Source organism: Pongo pygmaeus, chromosome 1 (genome assembly GCF_028885625.2).
Source record: "Pongo pygmaeus isolate AG05252 chromosome 1, NHGRI_mPonPyg2-v2.0_pri, whole genome shotgun sequence".
Taxonomy (NCBI): Eukaryota; Metazoa; Chordata; class Mammalia; order Primates; family Hominidae; genus Pongo; species Pongo pygmaeus.
In genome coordinates this window covers 52,673,905-52,694,181 of record NC_072373.2, presented here as the reverse complement: position 1 = coordinate 52,694,181, position 20,277 = coordinate 52,673,905, and the positions used below count along the sequence as shown (strand labels likewise).

Here is a 20,277-nt window from a genome sequence, read left to right as displayed (position 1 = left end):
AGAATTAATTAAACAAATAGAAACATACATATGTATATGTACACATACGTGTATGAATACATATATGTACATATACATGTAGTCCTCATTTGAGTGTGAATTACCTTGAAACTTAAAAAAAAACAAGGTTGAAAATACAAATGTCTTCCTAAGAAATCAAATAAGATACATTTAAGAGTACATAAAAAGCTTTATTCAGAAAGTTTCCAATAAAACTGTTGATTTTTCCCCAATAATAAAGTATTTTTTTTCAGATTCTTCAGAAAAGTGTGGGCCTCCTCCACCTATTAGCAATGGAGACACCACATCCTTCCCGCAAAAAGTGTATCTGCCATGGTCAAGAGTCGAGTACCAGTGCCAGTCCTACTATGAACTTCAGGGTTCTAAATATGTAACATGTAGTAATGGAGCATGGTCAGAACCACCAAGATGCGTATGTAAGTTCTTAATATTCTGGATCTGAGAAAATTACAGTAATAACTTTGATCCTTGTTTATTTATACTAAAATTTTTATGGGTTATTACCCTAGAACTGTGTTCACAAACAGCTATTCTGCTGAATGTTTGCCTTTCAGATCTTAATATATAAGTGTATAAGCTTGGAAAATTTCATGTAAACAATGACAAAGTTTCCTTTTTAAAACAGGAATGTTCAGAGACCTCAATTTGTTAATGGACACAATGAGTCTTCAAGAATGATATCCATTTATTGCACACATATGAAATATAGCATCTCACCTTAACATCAATAACCATTTTCACATTATTAATACTTAGGTAAATAGTTTTCAAAGAGTTTTGAAAACACTGTTTTAAAAACCATGGATGTGGAACCAACCCAAATGTCCAGGCCCAAATGATAGACTAGATAAAGAAAAATGTGGCACATGTACACCATGGAATACTATGCAGCCATAAAAATGGATGCGTTCATGTCCATGTCAAAAGTGACATGGAGGAAGCTGGAAACCATCCTTCTCAGCAAACTATCACAAGGACAGAAAACCTAGCACCACATGTTCTCACTCATATGTGGGAACTGAACAAGGAGAACAGGTGGACTCAGGAAGGGGAACATCACACACCAGGGTCTGTCACAGGATGGGGAGCTGGTGGGGGGACAGCATTAAGAGAAACACCTAATGTAGGTGATGGGTTGATGGGTGCAGCAAACCACCATGGCACATGTATTCCTATGTAAAAAAACTGCACGTTCTGCACATGTACCCCGAACTTAAAGTATAATAAAAACCATGCACTATTAACTAAAATCCTACTTGAAAAGCTGAAATGCTTCCTGATAGAGCACATAGCTAGTTAACACTGAGAAGTTCTTTCTCTGATTATTGTTTTTTTCTTACACTTTACCAGTATTTCTAGCAAGAAAGAAAGAAATTAACAGAAACTTCAGCCATTTCCAAATCTCAATGCTTCCTGTTTCATCTCCTCTCCCCTCGTCCCAGAATGAAAATGACTACACTAAAAACTCCTCAAGTCTGTAATATAGGTATACTCTTAGAATTTTGTCCCACAAATCCTATGAACTTGAAGCAACACAATTCAAAAAATATGAGCCAAAATAATTATGGCAACAAAAAGAAAACCTAAAAGAAAGTTTGCCACAAATTTCTACTAGCCTATGAGGTAGAGAACTGAGACACCCATCAGGTCTTGCACATATCAGATAACTTATTCCTGTCACAGCTCTTAAACTGCAAACTCACGAGTTTTTCAAATGCTCAAGTTCCTAAGTACAGGATGATACAAGCAGTTCTTTTCTGTGATATGACTCATTTCTTTTATTTTGATGCTATGCTACCTTTTACCTTTTATATTGACTGATGATGCTGATATTTTGGCTGATCCTATGAGGGGCTAAATCTTATTGTCCCTATTTATGCATCCACTTCTGTAGATGATCATGTGTAAGTCTGGGCTCCAAACCATGCAAGTGGCAAGACTGCAGAGGAAAATTAGTATCCTCAAATCAAAATAGTTTACAAGTATCCTCAAACATGATTTCATAGGAAAAATTAAGTGTTAGGTTTCAGAGATAAATTCTGGGTCTTAAATTTGATTGACTGCAGAGATGGACACTCCTAAGATGGGTTTCACAGCAAAAGCATTACCTCTTCTCATAATCAAGAACAGGAAAGGATTATAATTATCTGAAGATATAAGATCAGTTCCATGATACAAGCAAGACTTTCAGTCTTAAAATCTAAAGAAGAAAAGAGCATTCAAGCAGCAAATTCTAGGGAAAAAGGCAACCTTATGAAAAATATTACATATACATATGGCATATTAAAGTAATAAGGAAAACGTTCCAGAACAGCAGAAAACTTTAGAAACTTTTGAAAAATATGTTTGGAGAAGTATGTAGTGCTCAAATAATACTTATTTTTGAATTGCAAACAGCCCCTGAATGTATTGAAGAGATCTTAAAAATTTTTGGATTTCAAAAGTGATATGTACTATGTTAAGAAATTTATTTAAGTAAGTGCTTGAAAGATGGATTAAAATATGATTTGGGGAAATTTCTAAAGAAATACTAATGTTAATAAGGGCTAAACTTGAGTGCAGAATACTTGCATCAAAAGGAGAGAAGAGGAGTGAATGATATCATCAAAAATGAAAAGCTTGCCATGGAAGAATTGGGCTTAATACCTAGGGTATGGGTTGATAGGTGGAGCAAACCACCATGCCACACAATTACCTATGTAACAAACCTGCACATCCTACACATGTATCCAAGGAACTTAAAGATAATTATAAAATTAAAAAAAAAATCTAAAAGAAAACCAGCCGGGCGCGGTGGCTCACACCTGTAATCCCAGCAGTTTGGGAAGCCAAAGTAAGTGGATCACCTGAGGTCAGGAGTTTGAGACCAGCCTGATCAATATGGTAAAACTCTTGTGTCTACTAAAATTACAAAAATTAGACGGGTGTGGTGGTGTGTGCCCATAGTGCCAGCTACTCGGGAGACTGAGGCAGGAGAATCACTTGAACCTGGGAGATGGAGGTCACAGTGAGCAGAGATCGCACCACTGCACTACAGCCTGGGAGACAGAGCGAAATTTCGTCTTAGAAAAAAAAAAAAGAAAGAAAAGAAAAAACCATTATGTGGAAGGTAACATAATCAAAACAGTCATCTCTTATATCATTGTCTGTTACAGTGAAACATTATTTATACTATTCTTGTTTTTTGTTCCAAGTAATGAAACCTTGTGAGTTTCCAGAAATTCAATACGGACATCTATATTATGAGAATATGCGTAGACCATACTTTCCAGTAGCTGCAGGAAAATCTTACTCCTATTACTGTGACCAAAATTTTGTGACTCCTTCAGGAAGTTACTGGGATTATATTCATTGCACACAAGATGGGTGGTCGCCAACAGTCCCGTGCCTCAGTAAGCAAACCTCTTTACAACAATATGTGCATAAAACTTGCAAAGAATGGAGAGAGAAGAGCAAACAAATGATTACGTTTTCTTATATGACAGAAATGGTACCAAGGGAAGAGTTGTTCAAGCAAAAAGACCAAACTAGATCTTTTCTGTTATGAGATCTTCATGAAAATCACATGAGAAATAAATATAGGAACTTTATGAGAATACCTATATAATTTAAACATATTTTATCATACAAACTGAAGATAAGTAACATTGAATACTGACTTTTTTGTACAAACATTTAGTAGTAGCTTTAGTTTTCCTTCAGTTATACATTATTTTTGTGTATTGATGCAGTCTTACTTAAATATTCTAAAAATTATTTTAATATACTATTTTGATCAAATTCGTGTTTCTAATTTACTTTTTAATCATTTTATGGTTTTTAAGACAATGTATTCTCAGTTAATTGGAGAATGGATATAACACAAAATACGAAAGAACATATTTACAGGGTCAATCTGTAAAAGTTGAGGATATCCTGGCTATGGTCTTTCAAATGTGCAGACCACAGTTCCATGTACAGAGGATGAATGGTCTCCTCCTCCCAGATGCATTCGTGGCAGTTAGTCCACTTGTTTGAGACCCCAGTATGTCCTTAACTGTCTAAGATCTAGACCTTTAACTGGAAAATTTTGTATATCAACTCTCAAGCTGAATATATGTCTTTCTTATTTTTAAATAGAATCCTAGCTAGTTTTCAGTTCCAAATGTGTCTGAATACATTTATAATTTCTGGATAATGAGTGGATTCTGTCACTTAATAGTCAAGTAAAAATAGAAATATAAATCATGACTAGCACAAAATAAATAGACTACAGACTAACACTGCTTCAGTATTTATATTGAAATCATGCTAAATGCGTTAAGTAGATTATAAAATTATAGCATTAATTAAAAAATAAATATAATGCTTGCCCAAAGGTCACTGCCACATCTCTCACAATTATATGATATCTATTTTCATAGTTAGTGCTCTGTTGCTTTAAATTAAGGCTCATCTTCAGTTATAGCTGACTTTTACTTTTTACGTAAAGGGATCTCTGAAAGTTGTTTGTGTGTATTGCTTGCAATTTACCAAACATTCCATTATAGAAACCATATGAATATTATGATAAAATTGAGATGAAAGACAATGGGAATCTTCTTACCCCTTTGTAGGAGCAACTGTCCTCAACAATAGGCCTAAGCCTCTGAAAGAAAAGTCCCTTTTTCTCCTGCCATAGGCACCAACTCTATCATTAATCCGCCTAATAAATATTGCTGTGTGTCAAACACTTTATAGGAATTGAAAATAAAATTGTTTACAAGAGAAAGTGAACACTGCAGTTTAGAGGCTGGAGGAGATTAATAGGAAAGTAGGTAAGAACAGATCAGAAAACTCCTGATTATGACAAATGCTATATTATAAATATGTATCATCTTTAACATGACTTCCTTTTCTTTCAGATAGTAAAATTGGTCCATTTACATTTGTTTTCTAATTACTAATTAGAAAAGAACATATACATTACTAAAATCTTAGAACATACACATTACTAAAATAATTACTACCTTATACATATACCCATTAGTAATGTACAGAACACATACATTACTAATATATAAAGAACATACACATTACTAATATATTAGAACTTATTTTTGCTATCTCCTTTGCTTTCTTTTTTCTGCTTACATTTCCACATGCCTCTCAAACACCACGTCTATATGGGTTTAAGCACCCACTTAAGATGACAACCATTTCAAATTCTTGGAGACAAAGGATTTACAAAATTACTTTCTTGCCTATGGTAGCAGTGTGTACCGTATCTTTGCCTGGGAAATGGCATTTGACTAAATGAGGTCTAAGACCTCTTAACAGCACCAAAAAGATTCGGGTTATTGCAAGTAGCCAGAAACTCTTCCAAAAAATTATAGGGAATTGAGAGTCTGCTAGATCTGCATTCCTCAAGGCCTGCCAGAGCTCTGTTGACAGTCTCAAGGATTCTTTGCTTTTATTCTGCCCTTCCCTGTGTTTTCAACATTTTCTTTCAAAATTCATGGATGCCTAGGAAACTTCCAGTTTTGCTGTTTTCAATTCATTAACAAATGTTTCATTGTTTCACCATATTGCCATGTTTTTACTTGTTCACTTCTATAAAAGAAGTATTCAACAAATATTTATTTTTCTCTACTTTTTCTATTTTAGGGACATGCTCAAAATCAGATATAGAAATTGAAAATGGATTTATTTCTGAATCTTCCTCTTTATATTTTAAATAAAGAAACACAATATAATTGTAAACCAGGATATGCAACAGCAGATGGAAATTCTTCAGGATCAATTACATGTCTGCAAAATGGATGGTCAGCACAACCAATCTGCATTAGTAAGTTATTTACATATTCCCACTCAGTTTCTGTCAACTTTGTTCCTCCCTTTAAGATGATAGTGTTTTACTTAAAAATATGGAAAACACTTTTAGGAGTAAAGAGATATAAATACTTCTAACATCATTTAACATTCTGTGCCAGACTAAGTCTTTTTTGCCTTTTTAGAGTAATGGCTACTTGGGAAGATGATCATTCCATCTCTCTCAATTCAATTTGCCTTTACGTAAAAGCAATCCCATCAGGTACAGACTAGTTAGGGAGCTGCATGGGAATATCAGCACAATGTATTAGTTGTCAATAAAAACTTTGTTCTTTTCCCTTTCTTTGTATTTCAAAATTATCAACTGCTTGTATTGTATTCCTTGCTCACACTCAGAAAAGATGTACATGTCGGGGAAGGGATGAGTGCTTAATTCTGAGTTTCTGCTAGCATCAGGAGAATGAGACCTTAATAATTTGTATCAATGATGTAACTGAGGAGAACCAACTCAAAAAATTATTTCCAGCTTATTGTCTAGTACAGAGAAAACAAGTAAAGAAAAAGGGTAAGTGGGTGGGCTGAATGTTTACAAACCTCATACTTGGCAATGGGTTCCTTACAACTAAAGTTCTCTAAAACATTCCCAACTTGTAATTACTTATTAATAAAGAGATTGCATAATGAACAATGGAAATCTTGCAGTGGCAAAAGTTGATCTTTTTTGTCTTTCCTCTTTAGACATTCACAAAGATTTGTAAAGATAAATTGTTTAATGTATTTTTAACACACATATTGATATAATTTATATACTGCAAAATCCACTTCATCTTCAAGGGTACAATTCAACTATTTTTAGCCATGAGACAAATGGAAGGAGCTATTGATACATAACAGAACATGGATGAATCTCAAAATATCAAGCTAAGTGAGAAAAAAGAAAAGGATACACTTAGAAAGTGATTATCTCAAAGTTACTCTGGGATTTGGGAGCTATAAAATATCAATTCATACATTTCTAGAATACTGTTTTTAATTACTATGCTTATCATGGGCTCTGTGTAAAGAAAAGCTGTATATTTCAACCTAATTTGATTCAGCTTTGATAAATGATCAAGACTTGTAAAATAAAAGATAACATGCTTTATATATTTTTATAGAACCTATTATCCAATGAATATAATTTTAATCCAACATATACACCCTTACTGTCAGTAAATTGGGTACTTAAAGATGTACATTAACTTTTAAATTCACAAAATTTTATCTTCTTTAAAATAATACATTATAGTGATAAATGTAGAATGTAATAACAGCCAATGAGATGTTTGCAAATAAAAATAGGTCTAACTAAATATTCTTAATATGTTTTTCACAGGACTTTAATGATGAGAAGGATATATATAGGGAAATATATTTTTCTCTTGTAATTAACTGTTACAGCACAAAAAAAACACTGATTGTCAGACTATTTTTTTTTTTTTTTTTGAGACAGAGTCTTCCTCAGTTGCCCAGGCTAGAGTGCAATGGCGCGATCTTGGCTCACTGCAAGCTCTGCCTCCCGGGTTCACGCCATTCTCCTGCCTCAGTCTCCCGAGTAGCTGGGACTACAGGTGCCCGCCACCATGCCAGGCTAATTTTTTCTGTATTTTTAGTAGAGACAGGGTTTCACCATGTTAGCCAGGATGGTCTCAATCTCCTGACTTCCTGATCCACCTGCCTCGGCCTCCCAAAGTGCTGAGATTACAGGCGTGAGCCACCGCGCCAGGCCCAGAATATTTTTAATAGTACAAAATGTATTAGCATACACTGATCAGTAAATTTTATTCCTATAATGAAACTTTCTTAGTTTAGTTGTACATCGTATGGCATAGAAAAGCAATCCTCAATTTTGTTTCAGAACTTTGTGATATGCCTGTTTTTGAGAATTCCAGAGCCAAGAGTAATGGCATGTGGTTTAAGCTCCATGACACATTGGACTATGAATGCTATGATGGATATGAAAGCAGTTATGGAAACACCACAGGTTCCATAGTGTGTGGTGAAGATGGCTGGTCCCATTTACCAACATGCTATAGTGAGTATTTTATTCAAGTATTTATTTCTACTAGACTTAATTAAATAAATAGAAACATACATATGTATATGTATGCATATATGTGTATGTGTACATATATGTACATATACATGTAGTCCTCATTTGAGTGTGAATTACCTTGAACTTAAAAAAAAAAGGTTGAAAATGCAAATATCTTCCTAAGAAATCAAATAAGATACATTTAAGAGTACATAAAAAGCTTTATTCAGAAAGTTTCCAATAAAACGGTTGATTTTTCCACAGTAATATTTATTTTTTTCAGATTCTTCAGAAAACTGTGGGCCTCCTCCACCTATTAGCAATGGAGATACGAAGTCCTTCCCACAAAAAGTGTATCTGCCACGGTCAAGAGTCGAGTACCAGTGCCAGTCCTACTATGAACTTCAGGGTTCTAAATATGTAACATGTAGTAATGGAGAGTGGTCAGAACCACCAAGATGCACATGTAAGTTCTTAATATTCTGGATCTGAGAAAATTAGAGAATTAAGTTTGATCTTTGCTTATTTATACTAAAATTTTTATGGGTTATTACCCTAAAACTGTGTTCACAAACAGCTATTCTGCTGAATGTTTGCCTTTCAGATCTTAATATATAAGTGTATAAGCTTGGAAAATTTCATATAAACAATGACAAAGTTTCTTTTTTAAAATAGGAATGTTCAGAGACCTCAATTTGTTAATGGACACAATGAGTCTTCAAGAATGACATCCATTTATTGCACACATATGAAATATGGCATCTCAGCTTAAGACCAGTAATCATTTTCACATTATTAACACTAGGTAAATAGTTTTCAAAGAATTTTGAAAACACCATTTTAAAAACTATGAACTTGGAACCAACCCAAATGTCCATCAATGATAGACTAGGTAAAGAAAATGTGGCACATATACACAATGGAATACTATGCAGCCATAAAAATGGATGAGTTCCACTTTGGGAGGCCGAGGTGGGCGGATCACGAGGTCAGGAGACCCTGACCATCCTGGCTAATGCAGTGAAACCCTGTCTCTACTAAAAATACAAAAAAATTAGCCAGGCGTGGTGGTGGGCACCTGTAGTCCCAGCTACTCCGGAGGCTGAGGTAGGAGAATGGCGTGAACCTGGGAGGCGGAGCTTGCAGTGAGCCGAGATCACACCGCTGCACTCCAGCCTGGGCGACAGAGCAAGACTCCATCTCAAAAAAAAAAAAAAAAGGATGAGTTCATGTCCTTTGCTGGGACGCTGGGACATGGAGGAAGCTGGAAACCATCCTTCTCAGCAAACTATCACAAGAACAGAAAACCTAACACCACATGTTCTCACTCATAAATGGGAGTTGAACAAGGAGAACAGGTGGACTCAAGGAGGGGAACATCACGCACCAGGGCCTGTCACAGAGTGGGGAGCTAAGGGAGGGATAGCAATAGGAGAAATACCTAATGTAGGTGATGGGTTGATGGGTGCAGCAAACCACCATGGCACATGTATACCATGTAAAAAAACTGCACGTTCTGCACATGTACTCCAGAACTTAAAGTATAATAAAAACCGTGCACTATTAACTAAAATCCTTCTTGAAAACCTGAAATGCTTCCTGATAGAGCACATAGTTAACACTGAGAAGTTCTTTCTCTGATTATTGTTCTTTCTTATGTTTTACCGGTATTTCTAGCAAGCAAGAAAGAAATTAATGGAAAGTTCAGCCATTTCCAAAACCCAATGTTTTCTGTTTTTACCTTCATCTACTCTCCCCTCATCCCAGAATCAAAATGAATACACAAAAAACCCCTCAAGTCAGTAATATAGGTATACTTCCAGAATCTGTTCTCCAAGTCCTATGAACTTGAAGCAACACAATTCAAAAAATATGAGCCAAAATAATTATGGCAACAACAAGAAAACCTAAAAGAAAGTTTGCCACAAGTTTCTACTAGCTTATGAGGTACAGTCCTGGGATACCCATCAGGTCTTGCATATCAGATAACCTACTCCTATCACAGCTCTTAAACTGTAGACTCATGAGTCTTTCAAGTGCTCAAGTTCCTAAGTATAGGATTATACAAGCAGTTCTTTTCTGTGAGGTGACTCACTTCCTTTATTATGATGCTATGCTACCTTTTATCTTTCATATTGACTGATGATGCTGATATCTTGGCTGATCCTACGACGGGCTAACCCTTAATTATTGTCCCCTATTTATGTATTCACTTCCGTATCTACTTCAGAAAGTGTTAGAAAATATGTTTGGAGGAGTATTTAGTGCTCAAATAATATTTATTTTTGAATTGTAAATAGCCCCTGAATGTGTTGAAGAGCTCTTAAAAATTCTTGGATTTCAGAAGTAATACGGACTATGTTAAGAAATGTATTTATGTAAGTGCTTGAAAGATGTATTAAAACACGACTTGGGGAAGTTTCTAAAGAAATACTAATGTTAATAAGGGCTAGACTTGAGTGCAGATTACTTGCGTCAAAAGGAGAGAAAGAGGAGTGAATGATATCATCAAAAATGAAAAATCTTACCATGGAAGAATTGGGCTTAGTACCTAGGGTATGGGTTGATAGGTGGAGCAAACCACCATGGCACACATTTACCTATGTAACAAACCTTCACATCCTACACATGTATCCCGGAACTTAAAAAATAATTATAAAAATTAAAAAAAATTTTAAAGTAAACCAGCCAGGCGTGGTGGCTCATGCCTGTAATCCCAGCAGTTTGGGAGGCCGAAGCGATGGATCTCCTGAGATCAGGAGTTCGAGACCAGCCTGATCAATATGGTAAAACCCTGCGTCTACTAAAATTATAAAAATTAGACAGATGTGCTGGTGTGTGCCCATAGTGCCAGCTACTCGGGGGGCTGAGGCAGAAGAATCGCTTGAACCTGGGAAACGGAGGTTGCCGTGAGCCGAGATCATGCCACTGCACTCCAGCCTGGGAGACAGCGAAATTCCGTCTCATAAAATACAAAAAAAGAAAGAAAGAAAAAAAAACCATTATGTGGAAGGTAACATAATCAAAACAGTCATCTCTTATATCATTGTCTGTTACAGTGAAACATTATTTATACTATTCTTGTTTTTTGTTCCAAGTAATGAAACCTTGTGAGTTTCCAGAAATTCAATACGGACATCTATATTATGAGAATATGCGTAGACCATACTTTCCAGTAGCTGCAGGAAAATCTTACTCCTATTACTGTGACCAAAATTTTGTGACTCCTTCAGGAAGTTACTGGGATTACATTCATTGCACACAAGATGGGTGGTCGCCAACAGTCCCGTGCCTCAGTAAGCAAACCTCTTTACAACAATATGTGCATAAAACTTGCAAAGAATGGAGAGAGAAGAGCAAACAGATGTTTACATTGTCCTTATATGACAGAAATGGTACCAAGGGAAGAGTTGTTCAAGCAAAAAGACCAAACTAGATCTTTTCTGTTATGAGATCTTCATGAAAATCACATGAGAAATAAATATAGGAACTTTATGAGAATACCTATATAATTTAAACATATTTTATCATACAAACTAAAGATAAGTAACATTGAATACTGACTTTTTTGTACAAACATTTAGTAGTAGCTTTAGTTTTCCTTCAGTGATACATTATTTTTGAGTATTGATGCAGTCTTATTTAAATATTCTAAAAATTATTTTAATATACTATTTTGATCAAATTCATGTTTCTAATTTACTTTTTAATCATTTTATGGTCTTTAGGACACTGCATTCTCAATTATTTGGAGAATGGATATAACACAAAGTATTGATGAACATATTTATAGGGTCAATCTGTAAAAGTTGAGGATATCCTGGCTATGGTCTTCCAAATGTGCAGACCACAGTTCCATGTACAGAGGATGAATGGTCTCCTCCTCCCAGATGCATTCGTGGCAGTTAGTCCATTCATTTTAAATCCCAGTATGTCCATAACTGTCTAAGATCTAGACCTTTAACCGGAAAATTTTGTATATCAACTCTTAAGCTGAATATATGTCTTTTTTATTTTTAAATAGAAGCCTAGCTAGTTTTCAGTTCCAAATGTGTCTGAATACATATATAATTTCTGGATAATGAGTGGATTCTGTCACTTAATAGTCAAGTAAAAATAGAAATATAAACCATGAATAGCACAAAATAAAAAAAATACAGATTAAAGTAACACTGCTTCAGTATTTATATTGAAATCATGCTAAATGCGTTGATTTAAGTAGATTATAAAATTATAGCATTAATTAAAAAATAAATATAATGCTTGCCCAAAGGTCACTGCTACATCTCTCACAATTATATGATATCTATTTTTATACTTAGTGCTCTGTTGCTTTAAATTAAGGCTCATCTTCAGTTATAGCTGACTTTTACTTTTTAGGTAAAGGGGTCTCCGAAAGTTGTTTGTGTGTATTGTTTGCAATTTACAAAACATTCCATTATAGAAACCGCATGATAATTATGGAATAATTGAGATGAAAGATAATGGGAATCTTCCTACACTATTATAGGAACAACTGTCCTCAACAATAGCCTAAGCCTCTGAAAGAAAAGTCCCTTTTTCTCCTGCCATAGGCACCAACTCTATCATTAATCCACCTAATAAATATTGTTGTGTGTCAAGCACTTTATAGGTATTGAAAATAAAACTGTTTACAATAGAAACTGAACACTGTAGTTTAGAGGCTGGAGGAGATTAATAGGAAAGTAGGCAAGAATAGATCAGAAAACTCATGATTATGACAAATGCTATATTATAAATATGTATCATCTTTAACACGATTTCTTTTTCTTTCAGGTAGTAAAATTGGTCCATTTACATTTGTTTTCTCATTACTAATTAGAAAAGAACATATACATTACTAATATATTAAAACATATACATTACTAAAATAATTACTACCTTATACATATACCCATTAGTAATGTATAGAACACACACATTGCTAATATATAAAGAACAAATACACTGCTAATATATTAGAACTTACTTTTGCTATCTTCTTTGCTTTCTTTTTTCTGCTTACATTTCCACATGCCTCTCAAACACCACGTCTATATGGGTTTAAGCACCCACTTAAGATGACAACCATTTTAAATTCTTGGAGACAAAGGATTTACAAAATTACTTTCTTGCCTATGGTAGCAGTGTGTACCATATCTTTGCCTGGGAAATGGCATTTGACTTAATGAGGTTTAAGACCCCTTAATAGTACCAAAAATACTCAGGTTGTTGCAAAGTAGCCAGAAAGTCTTCCAAAATATCATTAGAGACTTGAGAGTCACCTAGATCTGCATTCTTCAAGGCCTGCCAGAGCTCTGTTGACAGTCTCAAGGATTCTTTGTTTTATTCTGCCCTTCCCTGTGTTTTCAATATTTCGTTCAGAAATTCGTGGTTTCCTTTAAGAACACGGATGTCCAGGAAACTTCCAGTTTTGCTGTTTTCAACTCACTAACAAATGTTTCATTGTTTTGCCATATTGCCATGTTTTTACTTGTTCCCGCCTCTAAAAGAAGTATTCAACAAATATTTACTTTTTTCTCTACTTTTTCTATTTTAGGAACATGCTCAAAATCAGATATAGAAATTGAAAATGGATTCATTTCTGAATCTTCCTCTATTTATATTTTAAATAAAGAAACACAATATAAATGTAAACCAGGATATGCAACAGCAGATGGAAATTCTTCAGGATCAGTTACATGTTTGCCAAATGGATGGTCAGCACAACCAATTTGCATTAGTAAGTGATATACATATTCCCATTCAGTTTCTGTCAACTTCGTTCCTCTCTTTGAGATGATAGTGTTTCACTTAAAAACATAGAAAACACTTTTAGGAGTACAGAGATATAAATACTTCTAAAACCATTCAACATTCTGTGCCAAATTAAGTCTTTTGCATGTTTAGAGTAATGGCTGCTTGGGAAGATGATCATTTCATCTCTTACAACTCAATCTGCCTTTACATAAAAGCAATCTTATCATGTACAGACTAGTTAGGGAGCTGCATGAGAATATCAGCAAAATGTGTTAGTTGCCAATAAAAACTTTGTTGTTTTCCCTTTCTTTGTATTTCAAAATTATCAACTGCTTGTATTGCATTCCTTGCTCACACTCAGAAAAGTTGTATACGTCGGGGGAGAAATGAGTGCTTAATTCTGAATTTCTGCTAGCATCAGGAGAATCAGACCTTAATAATTTGTATCAATGATGCTACTGAGGATATCCAATCAAAAAATTATCTCCACCCTATTGTTTACTACAGAGAAAACAAGTAAAGGAAAAGGGTAGATGGGTGGGCTGAATGTTTACAAACCTCATACTTGCCAATGGATTCTTTACACGTAAAGTTCTCTGAACATGCTTGACCTTTACTTATTATGATAAAGAGATTGCATAATGAACAAAGGAAATCTTTTAGTGGCAAACGTTGATTTTTTTCTTTCCTCTTTATATATTCACAAAGATTTTTAAAGATAAATTGCTTAATGTATTTTTAACCCAGATAGTGTTGTATAATGTACATACTCCCAAATCCACCTCATTTTCAAGGGTACAATTCAACTATTTTTAGCCATGAGATAATATGGAACCTTGATACATAATACAACATGGATGACTCTCAAAAATATTAAACTAAGTGAGAAAAAAGAAAGATACACTTACAAAGTGATTATCTCAATGTTACCATGAGTTTTGGGGGCTATATCAATTGCTACATTTCTAGAATACTGTTTTCAATTTCTATGCTTATCATGGGCTCTGTGTAAAGAAAAAGGTGTATACTTCAATTTTACTCAGCTTTCATAAATGATCTACTTTAAAACTTGTAAAATAAAAGACAGGATGCTTCATAAATTTTTATAGAACTTATATCCAATTAATATAATTTTTATCTAAAATATACACCCTTACTGTTAGTGAATCATTACATAACTACATAAATGGTTACATTAACTTTTAAATTCACAAAATTTTATCATCTTTAAAATAATATATTGTAGCATCATAGTAGTAGACTTTAATAACAGCCAATGAGATTTTTCACAAATAAAAATAGGTGTGAACAAATGTTTCTAATATATTTTCACAGGATTTGAATGATAAGAAAGAATACACAGAAATATATTTAACTATTGTAATTAACTATTATAGCACAAAAAGCACTGATTGTCAGACTATTTTTAATAGTACTCAATTTATTAGCACACACTGATTGGTAAATTTTATCCCTACAATGGGACTTTCTTAGTTGAGTTGTGCATCGTATGGCATAGAAAAGCAATCCTCAATTTTATTTTGTTTCAGAACTTTGTGATATGCCTGTTTTTGAGAATTCCAGAGCCAAGAGTAATAGCATGTGGTTTAAGCTCCATGACACATTGGACTACGAATGCTATGATGGATATGAAATCAGTTATGGAAACACCACAGGTTCCATAGTGTGTGGTGAAGATGGCTGGTCCCATTTGCCAACATGTTATAGTAAGTATTTTATTCAAGTATTTTTTATTAGAATTAAATAAAATAATAGATACCTACATATGTATATGTACACATATATGTGTGTACATATATGTACATATATATGTAGTCCTCCTATGAGTGTGAATTATCTTGAGACTTTAAAAAAAAACAAGGTTGAAAATGCAAATGTCTTCCTAAGAAATCAAATAAGATACAGTTAAGAGTATATAAAAAGCTTTATTTAGAAAGTTTCCAATAAGACTGTTGATTTTTCCCCACATATATATATATATTTTTTTTCAGATTCTTCAGAAAAGTGTGGGCCTCCTCCACCTATTAGCAATGGTGGTACCATCTCCTTTCTACTAAAAGTGTATGTGCCACAGTCAAGAGTCGAGTACCAATGCCAGTCCTACTATGAACTTCAGGGTTCTAATTATGTAACATGTAGTAATGGAGAGTGGTCAGAACCACCAAGGTGCATATGTAAGTTCTTAAAATTATGGATCCTGAGAAAATCAGAGTAATAAGTTTGATATTTGCTTTTTTATACTAGAATTTTTATGGGTTATTACCCTAGAATTGTGTTCATAAACAGCTATTCTGCTGAATGTTTGCCTTTCAGATCTTAATATATAAGTGTATAAGCTTGGAAAATTCCATGTAAACAATGACCAAGTTTCTTTTTTAAAACAGGAATGTCGGCCTGGGGTGGTGGCTCACACCTGTAGTCCCAGCACTTTGGAAGGCCAAGGCAGGCAGATCACGAGGTCAGGAGTTCGAGATCAGCCTGACCAACATGGTGAACCCCGTCTCTACAAAAAATACAAAAATTAGCCAGGCATGCTGGCATATGCCTGTAATCCCAGCTACTCAGGAGGGTGAGGCAGGAGAATCACTTGAACCTGGGAGGCAGAGGTTGCAGTGAGTGGAGATTGTGCCATTGCTCTCCAGCCTGGGCAACAGAGGGAGACTACGTCTCCAAAAATAAAAAAATAAAAAATAAAAAATAAAAAAATAAAAAAGAAGAAGAAAAAGAGAAAAAGAAAAAACCAAGAATGTTCAGTCTTCAATTTGTTAATGGATACAATGAGTCTTCAAGAATGGCATCCATTTATTGCGCACATATGAAATATGGCATCTCAGCTTAACACCAGTAATCATTTTCACATTATTAACACTGAGGTAAAGAGTTTTCAAACAGTTATGAAAACCCTGTTTCAAAAAACCACGAACCATTAAATTCTACTTGAAAACATGAAATTTTTCCTGATAGAACACATAGCTGGTTAACACTGAGAAATTCTTTCTCTGATTATTATTCTTACTTATATTTTATCAGTATTCCTAGCAAGCAAGCAAGAAATTAACGAAACTTCAGCCATTTCCATAACCCATTGCTTTTCCATTTTTACTTTATTCTCCTCTTCCCTTATACCAGAATCAAAATGAATACACTAAAAACCCCTCAAGCCAGTAATACAGGTATACTTCCAGAATTTTGTTCCCCAAGTACTATGAACTTGAAGCAACACAATTCAAAAAATATAAGCCACAATAATTACGGCAACAACAAGAAAACCTAAAAGAAAATTTGCCACAAGTTTCTACTAGCCTATGAGGTACAGCCCTGGGATACCCATCAGGCCTTGCATGTCAGATAACCTATTCCTATCACAGCTCTTAAACTATATGTTCATGAGTTTTTCAAGTGCTCAAGTTCCTAAGTACGGGATGATACAAGCAGTTCTTTTCTGTGATGTGACTCATTTCCTTTATTTTGATGCTATGCTACCTTTTACCTTTCATACTGACTGATGACGCTGATATTTTGGCTGATCTTACAATGGGCTAAACCTTAATTATTGTCCCCTACTTAGGTATCCACTTCTGTAGATGATCATGTCCAAGTTTGAGCTCCAAACTATGCAAGTGGCAAGACTGAAGAAGAAATTAGTATCCTCAAATCAAAAATCAAGTATCTTCAAACTTGATTTCATAGAAAAGTGTTAGGTTTCAGAGATAAATTCTGAGTCTTAAATTTGATTGACTGAGGAGATGGACACTCCTAAGATGGGTTTCACAGCAAAAGCATTACCTCTTCTCATAATCAAGAATAGGAAAGGATTATAATTATCTGAAAATATAAAATCAGTTCCATGATACAAGCAGGACTTTCAGTCTTCAAAACTAAAGAAGCAAACAGCATTCAAGCACAGAATTCTAGGGAAAAAGGCAACCTTATGGAAAATATTACACATACATATGGCATATTAAAGCAATGAGGAAAACTTTCCCAGGCAGCAGAAAACTTTAGAAAGTTTTGGAAAATATTTTTGGAGAAGTATTTAGAATTCAAATAACATTTATTTTTGAATTGTAAACAGCCCCTGAATGTATTGAAGAGCTCTTAAAAATTTTTGGATTTCAAAAGTGATATGTACTATGTTAAGAAATTTATTTAAGTAAGTACTTGAAAGATGTATTAAAATATGATTGGGGAAATTTCTAAAGAAATGCTAATGCTAATAAGGGCTAAACTAGAATGCAGAATACTTGAGTCAAAAGAAGTGAATGAGTGAATGATATCATCAAAAATGAAAAGCTTACTATGTAAGAACTGAAATTTTTATCATGTAAGAATTAGGCTTAATACCTAGGGTATGGGTTGATAGGTACAGCAAACCACCATGGCACACATTTACCTATGTAACAAACCTGCACATCCTGCACATGTACCCTGGAACTTAAAAAAAATTATAAATTTTTTTACAAAAGAATTTTATAAAAGAAAATCCATATGTGGAAGTAACATTATCTTACTGATTTTACAGATGAAGGCATAGTGAGATAGAGTAATTTGTCCATAATCATGTAGGGATTCACATTAACTCTTCTGTGCTTATCCTTGCCTCTCTTTAAAATAGAAAATGAAGATAACAGGGATAGATGATGGTGATAGAGAGAGAGATAATTGATAGATATTGAGGTATATTTATGTATGTATGTATGTATATAGAGAGAGTTTCATTTTAATAGATGACTATTAGAAAGATTATACCTTTCTACAGTTCTGTTTCTACATTGTGGGCCTAAGAGAAAAATATAAACATAGAATTAAATTAGCAAAATGTGAGTACATTTGGAGTGCTTGTAGTCACGGCTTGTTGAATGGGGGAAAGGAGGATAAGTAACCGTGACTCCAGTGGAACATGTTAGCATAATCCTTTTTGATGTGAAGTCACTAGGGTGGACACAGCATGTTTTAGGGAAGAAGAGTTCAGGCTCTAGAGAAAGACTGCCAGGGTTCACGTTTATCACCTCACCTGATGATCTCTGCTGTGACGTTGGGGAAGTGCAACTGAACTTATTATATTTGTGAAATGCTAAAGTCAGTATGTAGCACAAGTTAACAACTATTAACTATTTGGATTATTTTATAATTTTATTTTATCCTAAACTACTCATTAGGATGCATTTTATATACTCATGAAAGGGAAGATTATGATTGTTAATTGTTTTTTTTGTCTGCTTTCAGATCCATGTATAATAACTGAAGAAAACATGAATAAAAATAACATACAGTTAAAAGGAAAAAGTGACAGAAAATATTATGCAAAAACAGGGCATACCATTGAATTTATGTGTAAATTGGGATATAATGCAAATACATCAATTCTATCATTTCAAGCAGTGTGTCGGGAAGGGATAGTGGAATACCCCAGATGTGAATAAGGCAGCATTGTTACCCTAAATGTATGTCCAACTTCCACTTCTCACTCTTATGGTCTCAAAGCTTGCAAAGACAGCTTCTGATATTGTTGTAATTTCTACTTTATTTCAAAGAAAATTAACATAATAGTTTCAATTTGCAACTTAATATGTTCTCAAAAAATATGTTAAAACAAACTAAATTATTGCTTATGCTTGTACTAAAATAATAAAAACTACCCTTATATTGGACTTCTTATCAATGAATTAGTAAGTATAGAAACAGATAACTGAATGGCTTTCTGCATATTGTATAGTATACCTAGACATAGAAACAAAATGACTTTAGACTTTATTTGGGGAAGTAATAATGCCATAAAATTAGATATTAAAGTTGTAAGTGAAGATAAACACACTATAGTATTCCCTTATTGCAGCCATGGTCCTCTAGATTTAACCAAATAGGGTCATTTTTATTAAAAGTAGTGTTTCCTGCCAAACACTGACATTACATCATTATCATGATCTAAAGGAAATAGTACTAAAGAAGGTGAATTATTATCATTTTCCTGTGAAAAAAGAAAAGAGGTTTTGCTAACCCTTTCGGAGCATTGGGAACACAGCCAGAAGTGCATTAAATGTATATATTAACTTGGGCAATGGTGACACTTTAGGATGCTGAAGCCAGGTAGAGTGGCACACTCCTGTAATCCCAGCACTTTGAGAGGCCAAGCTGGGAATCATCTGAGGTCAAAAGTTCGAGACCAGCCTGTCCAACATGGTGAAACCCTGTCTCTACTAAAAATAGAAAAACTAGCTGGGCATGATGGCGTGCACCTGTAGTCCCAGCTACTCAGGAGGCTGAGGTGGGAGAATCGCTTTAACCAGTGGGGCAGAGGTTGAACTGAGCAGAGATAGTACCACTGTACTCCAGCCTGGGCAATAGAGTGAGACTCTGTCTTAAAAACAAATAAATAGGATGCTGAAAATTCCTATTTAAGGAAATAATTCTTTTTCTGATTTATTTAAGGCTACATTTGTATTTTCTTAATACAAATATTTTGAAAGTTTCTTCATATATGGTTTTTGCATTTCTTATTAAGTTTTGCTTTGGATTTTTTTTTTGTCTTTTCTCCTATTAATTGCCTTCACTTTCTTTCCATTCTGTACTTCTTTTTTGTATATAAGGATTTTTTGAAAAGATTGTATAAA

At 34.2% G+C, this 20,277-nt stretch overlaps 1 protein-coding gene across 1 annotated transcript in view; it reads left to right on the top strand.

Annotated features, from left to right (window-relative positions):
- The window catches only part of CFHR4 (complement factor H related 4), a 38,077-nt gene extending 18,778 nt beyond the window's left edge, over positions 1–19,299 (top strand). Inside the window, 11 exon segments of the mRNA XM_054452288.1 lie at positions 255–437; positions 3,216–3,413; positions 5,647–5,704; positions 5,706–5,827; positions 7,709–7,885; positions 8,169–8,351; positions 10,984–11,181; positions 13,446–13,628; positions 15,196–15,372; positions 15,658–15,840; positions 18,893–19,299. Coding sequence (XP_054308263.1) covers positions 255–437; positions 3,216–3,413; positions 5,647–5,704; positions 5,706–5,827; positions 7,709–7,885; positions 8,169–8,351; positions 10,984–11,181; positions 13,446–13,628; positions 15,196–15,372; positions 15,658–15,840; positions 18,893–19,089 — 1,859 coding nt within the window. The 3' untranslated portion in view covers positions 19,090–19,299.
- Positions 19,300–20,277: the final 978 nt, after the last annotated feature.